Source organism: Echinops telfairi, unplaced genomic scaffold, assembly GCF_000313985.2.
Source record: "Echinops telfairi isolate 266 unplaced genomic scaffold, ASM31398v2 ScPeMD7_18;HRSCAF=68, whole genome shotgun sequence".
NCBI lineage: Eukaryota > Metazoa > Chordata > Mammalia > Afrosoricida > Tenrecidae > Echinops > Echinops telfairi.
Genome location: NW_022103915.1, coordinates 88,854,528 through 88,863,885, shown reverse-complemented (window position 1 = coordinate 88,863,885; position 9,358 = coordinate 88,854,528). Strand labels below are relative to the sequence as shown.

General features: G+C 40.0%; 1 protein-coding gene across 1 annotated transcript; it reads left to right on the top strand.

Annotated features, from left to right (window-relative positions):
* The first annotated feature begins 8,185 nt into the window (after window positions 1–8,185).
* Window positions 8,186–9,133, top strand: LOC101647464 (olfactory receptor 4F6-like). Its single transcript, XM_004712666.3, has one exon. The coding sequence runs from the start codon at window positions 8,195–8,197 to the stop codon at window positions 9,131–9,133; it is 939 nt and encodes a 312-aa protein (XP_004712723.1). The 5' UTR covers window positions 8,186–8,194.
* The last annotated feature ends 225 nt before the right edge of the window (window positions 9,134–9,358 follow it).

The following is a 9,358-nucleotide window of genomic DNA, read 5'->3' as shown; positions in this document are numbered from 1 at the left end:
TTAATTATTTAAAATACTTATTTAAATGTGTTGAGTCAGGCGAAACCCTAAGGGCACTAGGGGACTGAAGCCTCATGATAAGTCTGGTGAGGCCAGCAGAACTGCCCATGTGTTTTCGTTACGTGCCGTTGGGTTGGTTCTGACCCACAGCGACCTGATGCACACAGAACAGCACACTGCCTGGTTCTGAGCCATCCTCACAACTGTTCCTATGTCCGAGCCCACGGTTGCAGTCACTGTGTCTCCATCTCCTTGAGAGCCTTCCTCTTTTTTGCTGCCTCTTTACCAAGCAGGATGTCCTTCTCCAGGGACTGGTTTCTCCTGACTACGTGTTGGATGTATGTAACACAAAGTCTCTCTGACCAGCTGAGCTTAGCCTAAATTGCAGATTCATGAGTAAGGGAAATGTTCTTTCTTTCTTCTTCTTGTTTAAAATTTAAAAAATCATTTTATTGGGGGCTCAATCAGCTCTTATCACAATACATACATACATACATTGTGCCAAGCACATTTGTTCATTTGTGGCCACCATTGTTTTCAAAACATTTTCTTTCTACTTGAGCCTTTGGTATCAGCTCCTCTTTTTTTCCCTCCCTCCCCTACTCTCCCACCCTTGTGAACCCTTGATGAATTACAAATTATTTTCATATCTTACACCATCCACTGTCTCCCTTTGCCCACGTTTCTGTTGTTCATCCTCTGGTGGTGGTGATGGGGTTATACATCCCCCTTTTTCCACCTTGTCTCCCCAACTTCCCCCTACACTCATGGTGTTGCTACTTCCATTATTGTCCCTGAGGGGTTTATTTCTCCTGGATTCTGTGTGTTGAGAGCTTTTATCTGTACCAGTGCACATGCTCCGGTCTAGCCAGATTTTTAAGGGAGAACTGGGGTCATGACAGTGAGGGGGAGGAAGCATTAAAGAAGTAAAGGAATGTTGTGTGTTTTGTTGGTGCTATACTGCACCCTGCCTGGCTTGTCCCTTCCTTGTGACCCTTCTGTGTGTATGGGGGTGTTCAGTTGTGTACAGATGGGTTTTGGGTTTACATTCTGAACTTCCTTGTTCACATCAATATGATTGTTTATTTTGGCTCTTCCAATGCCTAATACCTGATCCTGTCGACACTATGTGATCACACAGGCTGGTGTGCTTCTTCCATGTGGGCTTTGTTGCTTCCCTGCTAGATGGTCACTTGTTTATCTTCAAGCCTTTAAGCCCCCAGATGCTATATCTTTTGATAGCCAGGTACCATCAGCTTTATTCACCACATTTTCTTATACACCCATTTAGACTTTAGTGATCTTGGGAACATGAGCATCACAGAATGCCAGGCTATTATAACAAAGTGTTCTTGGGTTCTTACTTTAAGCTATGTAGTGCCAGAGGAAGCCAGCCTTCAATACCTGAAGGGAGAGTAGGCACAACTGTATGGTGATAATATATAAAGATGATAGTAAAGTCATCAAGGATAGAAAAGATAGGAGAGAGAGTAAAATAAGGGAGTCAGACACATTTTATGGTAGCATGCTCCCCTCAGCCACTCTTGATGGTCCACGTGGAAGTGGGAGAAGAGAGAGCACCTTTACTCTCTTGGGGCATTTATAGGTAGCCATAAGACCTGCATATTTAGTTACATGCATCACAAGGTGGGTGGTATCTACATTAAGGTCCCTGAGCTCACAGGTGAGGAAACCTAATACCTGCATTGGGGGAAGGTCTGAGGGGGGTTGAATGACACAGAGGGAGGAGATAGCAAAAGGACGCCTGCCTCTATAGGGAGATAAAATCAACCACCTGCTCATGTTAAGGCCGCATAGCTGCTAGGGAGAATTTGTGGGAATAATGTTTAAAGCAGGATAATGTACTTGGACTTTACCTCTAACTTTCCAAAGTGGAGCCTTTCCTACAGTGGAATACTATCTTTCCAGATTCCTTCTGTTATAAATTAAGGAATATAGTCCTTGTCAGATTTCTCTCTGTTAGTTTCCCATAACGTAGCAGTTGATAACTAGTATAGACAGAGCTCTCTGTATGAATATTAATCCATTGCCCTTTCCCTGGTTTTCTTCACTCTTTTGATACTAAGATGTAAAATACAAGTAGAGAAGATTTCCTGTTATTGGTTTTTGTTATTTGTTCAAATGCTCACCTGTGAAGGATTATCACCATTAGGGATTGGTCTCAGCCCAGTCCAGTAGCAATCATCCGCCATGTTTTCATAACACCGTATTCCTTTTTCCCTCGGCACAGAGCAATAAAGAACTACATCAAGAACCAGGGCTTTTCTTATTACCTCTAATTTAGTGGCCCTTTGTAAGGCTGTGGCTCACAGTCCAGATGTCACAACAGAAACCTTTCTCCCTGTTCTCCTTCCTTGTATCCCTGGTAAGCATCAGGATCCCTTTAAAAAATCATGTTATTGGGGGCTCGTACACCTCTCGTCACAATCCATACACCCATCCACTGTGTCAAGCACATTTGTACACTTGTTGCCATCATCATTCTCAAAACATTTGCTTTCTACTTGAGCCTTGGTACATGATCACTTTTAAAAGTAGACATTTTCATTGTTCTGTAGTTTATTCCCTCACAAACACGCTAAGTAAGCAGACATAGAGATTAAAAGCTAATTAAGCTAATTTAATCAATCAATCAAACAAACCAAGAAACAAAAAAACCTGAAAAATAATTCTTAGTCTTTCTCCCTGCTTTCTAAGGAGCCCGGGTGGCATCGTGAGTTACACCATTAGGCTGCTCACCACATGTTAGAACCCATTAGCTACTCTGGGGGAGAGAGGAAGCTTTCTGCTCCTATAAATATTTATAGTTTTGGAAACCTACAGGGGGCAGTTCCACTCTGTCCGATAGCGTCAGAATAAACGTTATGGCCGTGAGTTTTAGTTCTCCTCCTTTTTATACAAGTGAGTCCTTACCAGATGTCTTCCGTTCATTCTGGCCAACCTGCGGTCCTCAAAAACTAGTGAACCTACAGCGACAATAACTGGATTAATAATTCATTTGGGGTGCTGCAGGGGAAGTTGAGGGAAAATGGGGAGCTAATAACAATGAATAAAAGAAAGAAGAAAATGTTCTAGAATTGATTGTGGCAAAGATTGTACAATGCTTCTTGATAGGAGCAATTGAATTGTATGATATTTTGATTACGTCCCAATAAAATTGAACACATATAACAAAAATTCCTACTGGTTCAGGAAAAACAGCACAATAAATGGAGACAAGATTAAAAAAGTAAATTCCCTTAGGCAAATGTATCAGAATAGCAGCCCCAAGTCTCTACAGCAGTATCCAGTTAATTTGATTTTGTGTGCTGCTAATTAGTTGCCTCTCTCACTTGGAAACTATGACACATATGGAGCTTTTTACGTGAGGTGATAATAATTTCAAAGCCAAGAGCTCTGCATTTTGCTGCCCTTTCGCTCCTTGATGATTTGAACATTCTGTGGTCTAGCCTCAGGTATGTTAGCTATATGGAATCTGTCTTTGATGGAGATCAGATCTTCCAGTGGAAATATATGCTGCAGGGAGGGAGAAGTCTAGCAAACTAACAGCAGAAAATAAACTTTATCGTTCAACAAGGAGATTGCAGTATAGCAAACTCACAATCAAATAGAAGATAGGATGCGTGGACTGACTTTAAGTTCAGGTTGGAGAGATTCTTGCAATGACATTTGCACTGATCTCTGAAATGTGGGTCTTCAGGCAAAAAGTAAAGGAAGAGCAGAAGATCTGGATTCACTGAAAGAAATCTTGGGAAGAATTTTGGACGACGCTGAAGACACTTGCCGTGATAGATTATGATGTTCTCGGCCACAGACCAGTTGGAGACATTGGACATTCACAGCAAAAGAAATATGGTGAAGTGGAAACACCTGGACTGCAACAGATCAAGCGTATTTGGGATTTGCCACCAACTTCTGTAATGACAGAAAAGCCATTTACTCTTTACAAACTCTGATTTCCTTAAATAAAGACTTTTTCAAGAGTTGTAGCCTAAGCTGCTAACCAAAATGCTAACAGTTCAAACTCACCAGCTGCTCTGAGGTGGTGAGTCTGTCTGCTTCAGTAAAGATTTGTAGTATTGGAAACCCTATACAGGGTCACTATGAGTCAGAACTGACTCAATGGCAGTGAGTTTGGTTTGTTTAGGAATGTATTATTTACTGTGCCACACATTTTCAGCAATAACAGGCTTCTCTAAAGTTTGTCATATTGATAGCTCTACTAATAGCTATTTTGGGACTGTACAGCTCCCACGTCCATTTTTGTACACCTTTCTATTATCATAGTGTTCTGAGGTTTTTCTATCCACACTCATAAGAACAATCTAGGGGATGATCTTCTAGCATGATCAGATTTTGAGATGCCTCGACCCATTTTATTGTTTCCCAATACATTCATGTTAAACTCGGCCTTTGTTAGTGACTCCAGACTAAAGTTTAGAAAGTAAAGGATTATATTTATTTGAATGAATCCAACGATGGAATTAATTTAGAAGATAATCATCAGACTTCCTTGACTTGGTGGTATATGATTTATAATTTTTCCTGTTTGTGTTGACAAGCACAAGGATGAGGTGTGGGCACTGGCCACTCGAGGACCTCGAGGTGCCTCTCCTTTCTTATATTCTATATTTAGTGCTGGTCGTGTGGTTAGAAGTTGGGGCTTTGTAGAACACAATCATGGTATTCAGGATGCTAAAATGCATGTTGGAATTTAGTTGCTGATCACTATAGACTACCTGTTTTCCTTTAATAGTAGAGTTACCTAGAAAGCTTTAGTTAAGTCTTTACTGAAAAGATGAAATATCTACTAGTTTTCTGCCATTTTTATAAAAGGGAAGCTGCTTAGTGGGAACTAGCAGTTACAATCAACACTCATGGAAACAAAAATCAAATGATGTACCGTGTTGGACAAATCTACTGTAAAAGGTGACTTTAAAATGTTAAATAACAAAGATGCTACTGAAGACTATGCATGCTTGACCCAAGCCCATGCATTTCCAATAAACTCCGATGCATGGGAAAGCTAGACAATGATCAGGAAGACCAGAGAATCAGTGACTTACAAGACAGTGGCAGCAAGAGTGGACTCAACATCGAAAATCATCTGACGATGGCACATGATCGGTTAGGGTTTTGTTCTGTTGCACATAGGAGTGCTATGAATCAGAACAGACACGGCTGCCCCTCACAACCACATCACAAAGAGCTGTTTCTAGAGAACTTGATGCTTCAGTGCAGACAAATATGAAAGACACACAAGGAAGCCGTGGTGCCAACAATGAGTGTACAGCTCTTTGCCAACACAAGGAATTATTTAATTTCAAAACTCCTTGATAAGCTAATCAGAGATATAAAAATGCCATCTTTTTTTTGAAGGCAAAACAAGATCATGTGTAAAACCTAAAAGGGTTTGGAATTGAGTGGGAATTGTGAATATTGCTAGATTAACTTTCAGCTTCCAAAGAGTAATTTAGAATTCAATCGTCTGCTTGGAGAATTAGCATCAGGGTGGAGAGTCGTGATGATAATTGTTGTGAGAAGACCATAACCGATTATGAATGTAAATATCATTTATACTATTAACATGGGTACACATAGAAAGTTATTAAAAAACATTAAAAGAACATCATTTGCAATGACAGAATAGATTAGTGTTAAAACGCTGTCCGTGTTTCTTGTTTTGGTTTTAATTACAATTTATATTTTTAAATTTCAATTTATATTTATCTCTCATATTCTGTATGTCATTAACCAAATAAAGGTTGGTGGCTCAGATTCGCCAAGTGCTCCATAGAAGAAGGACGTGGCAGTATACGTCTTTAAAGATTCACAGACTTGAAAACAGTGTAGGAGAGTTATACTCTGGACTTTGGATTGTTTTGACTCAGAACCGAGCACATGGCAATGGGTTGGTTTAGGTCTGGTGGGTATCAAGAAGGACACTATAGGGACAGTTGTTCTTCAGGATAAGGTGTTGAAAAATGGGATGCATTAGAGGTATGTCATAAGGCAAGGGCATTGCAAGGTGCGTGAAGGAAGTAAAGTCATGAGCTAAAATATTTGAGGTTTTCGGTGAGGAAAGAGGGTTTGTCTGGTGATCTAGCCAGGGAAGAGGAAGCAGTACAGCTTAAAGTGTAGAGTTTATGGAAAAACAGTAGCAAAGTGTGTAGACATCTCGGGAATAGCTTTGATCTTTGCTCTAACTTATGAAATAGATGCTGATTATAACTTTGGAAGCTATGAATATCTGATGACACAATTTGTGTAGCTTTCCAAGGCCATAATATATATTATACCTCTTAGTAAAAGTGAAGTTGATATATGCTCATTGTAAAAATTTCAAATAGTAGATAAGAACAGAGAGTGAAAAGTAAAAGTTGTCTTCTCCCTCACAACTCTCTGAACACCCACTTATTAGAAATAGCTATAGTTATTTGTAATTAATTTGTGTGTGTGTGTGTGTGTGTAGGTATCAATATAGAGTTAAAAAACCCTCTTTTTGTGACTTGCATGGAGATGAGTTTTGAATTCAATAATTCATAGCCATTTTGTTCTCTGTCATTGATTGCAATTCCCACAACGCAACATCGTGTATCCCATTCCCTCTCCGTGTTTCCCATTTCTCCTTTCCGAAATTTTGTCCTTGTGAAAATGCTGCCCCTTTGATCATAACAGTTGATTATTTGAAAGTGTGCATACCTCTCCAGTGTTAGTTTTCCTATAGTCCTGTCTATAGTTTGACTGAAGTTTGTGCCATCGCGGTGCATTTTCCAGACGGGAAGGGTGACTCAGGGTCATAGTCTAGGCCCTAGACTCTAGGGCCTCCACCAGTTTCTAACCAGCAATCCTAACCTTTCTTTTATGACTGTGAGTTTGGCTTCATACTTTTCTCCCACTCTGTCCAGAACCCTCTATTGTGACACCCTCCAGTTCTTCTGGTTCTGGGGCCTTGGCAGTTAAGCACTTTTATAAATAAGTAAACAGGCCTATTTGTTTATTTTTTAATCATTTTATTAGGGGCTCATACAACTCTTATCACAATCCACACATACATCAATTCTGTAAAGCACATTTGTACATTCATTGCCCTCATCATTCTCAAACCATTTGCTCTCCACTTAAGCCTCTGGCATCAGCGCCTCATTTTTTCCCCTTCCTCTCTTTTCCCCCCTCTCTCATGAACCCTTGATAACTTATAAATTTTTATTTTGTCTTATCTTGCCCTGTCTGATGTCTCCCTTCACTTTTCTGTTGTCTGTCCTCCAGGGAGGAGGTCACATGTAGATCCTTGTAATCAGTTCCCCCTTTCCAACCCACTCTCCCTCTACCCTCCCAGTATCGACACTCACACCACTGGTCCTGAAGGGGTCATCTGCCTAGATTCCCTGTGTTTCCAGTTCCTGTCTGGACCAGTGTACACCAACACGCCTATTTGTAAGGTATGTGCTCTCTCTCTTGTAATCAGGCTTTATGACTCATCATTTTAATTTTGGTGGCCTCTTTTACTTGTGACCCTATGTCCTCCTGAGTTTGCACGTGGAATTTCTTATTCAGTCACTTTTTTAGAATCTATCTTCCCTCTATGGGTTAATATTCTTATCTTTCCTACTTTTAAAAATAACTCATCATGTCTACTCCTATACCTATATGAGATATTTACCTTTCTAAGTCTTAAAAATGGATATAAAGATATTGAGAGACCTGCTAGTTAACGATTATAGAAATGATATGGTTATATTGAAGGATGATCAAGTTATAAAATCTGCTGTCACTTAAGTATTTAATATAGTTAAATGATTTATAAAAAAATCTTTAAACTTACAGAAATATGAGCTATTACTATGAATTAATGACAATATATAACAGAACTGTTCATCCAAAGAAGTAAAAAGATCTTAAATAGATTCTGTACAATGTAGTTTGGGCATAGAATATAAAACAGGGGGATATGCATTGCTTTGTGATGAACGCTATCTTACAGACAACCCCCCCCCAACAAAACAAAACAAAACAAAACAAAACAAAACAAAACAAAACTTTTGCCTAGTTTTCTGACAACTGTCAAATTGCCAGGCAGTTTGCCAAACTCAATGCCAATTCCCTGAAATCCGAGTTTGTCCTTGTTTTTTGATTTCAGGTAGCATGAGAGCCATTACTACAAACCGAGGCAATGGATGGATTGAACCATTCTGTGGTGTCTGAGTTTGTGCTTCTGGGACTCTCCAGTTCCTGGGAGATCCAGCTCCTCCTTTTCCTCTTCTTCTCCACGTTGTACGTGGCAAGCCTGATGGGAAACCTCCTCATTGTGCTCACGGTGGCCTCGGACTCTCATTTGCAATCTCCCATGTACTTTCTGCTGGCCAACCTCTCCATCATGGACTTGATATTTTGTTCAATCACAGCTCCTAAGATGATTTATGACCTTTTCAGAGAACACGAAACCATCTCTTTTGGAGGCTGTCTAGTTCAGATATTTTTTATCCATGCAGTTGGAGGCACGGAAATGGTGCTGCTCACCGCCATGGCCTTTGACCGATACGTGGCCATATGTAAGCCCCTCCACTACCTGACCATCATGAGTCCACGTAGGTGCATTTCATTTTTATTTGTATCCTGGATTATTGGCCTTATTCATTCAGTGACTCAGTTGGCTTTTGTTGTAGACTTACCTTTCTGCGGCCCTAATGAATTGGATAGCTTTTTTTGTGACCTTCCTCGATTGATCCAACTAGCTTGCCTGGAGACTTACACATTGGGATTCATGGTTACTGCCAATAGTGGATTTATTTCTGTGTTTTCTTTTTTAATTCTGATGATCTCTTACATCTTTATTTTGGTGACTGTACAGAAAAAATCTTCAGGTGGTATAGCCAAGGCCCTCTCTACTCTGTCAGCTCATGTCACTGTGGTGGTTTTATTTTTTGGGCCACTGATCTTTTTCTATTTGTGGCCATTTCCTACTTCACAGTTGGATAAGTTCCTTGCCCTCTTCGATGCAGTAATCACTCCCTTTCTAAATCCGGTCATTTATACTTTTAGGAATAAAGAGATGAAGGTTGCAATGAAGAGACTATGCACTCAGTTTGTGAATTATAGTCAACTTTCTTAAACATAAATAAAGCCTTCTTGATCTGATTGTCTGCTCTATTTCAGTTCTAAAAATAACTGATGATCTTGTAAGAGAAGAAAGCAATCTTCTTTCAGGATTGTATAGCTCAGATCTTCTTTATCCAGGGTACTGAGCCACAGACAGTGTTTCTCAAACTTATGACCGTTGATCAAGTCTCTCCACCACCTGAACAACAGAAGCCCACAATATGCATTTTGATATTGA

Excerpts from the sequence above, each read along its gene's own strand:
- LOC101647464 (XM_004712666.3), top strand. The coding sequence starts at position 8,195 with ATGGATGGATTGAACCATTCTGTGGTGTCTGAGTTTGTGCTTCTGGGA.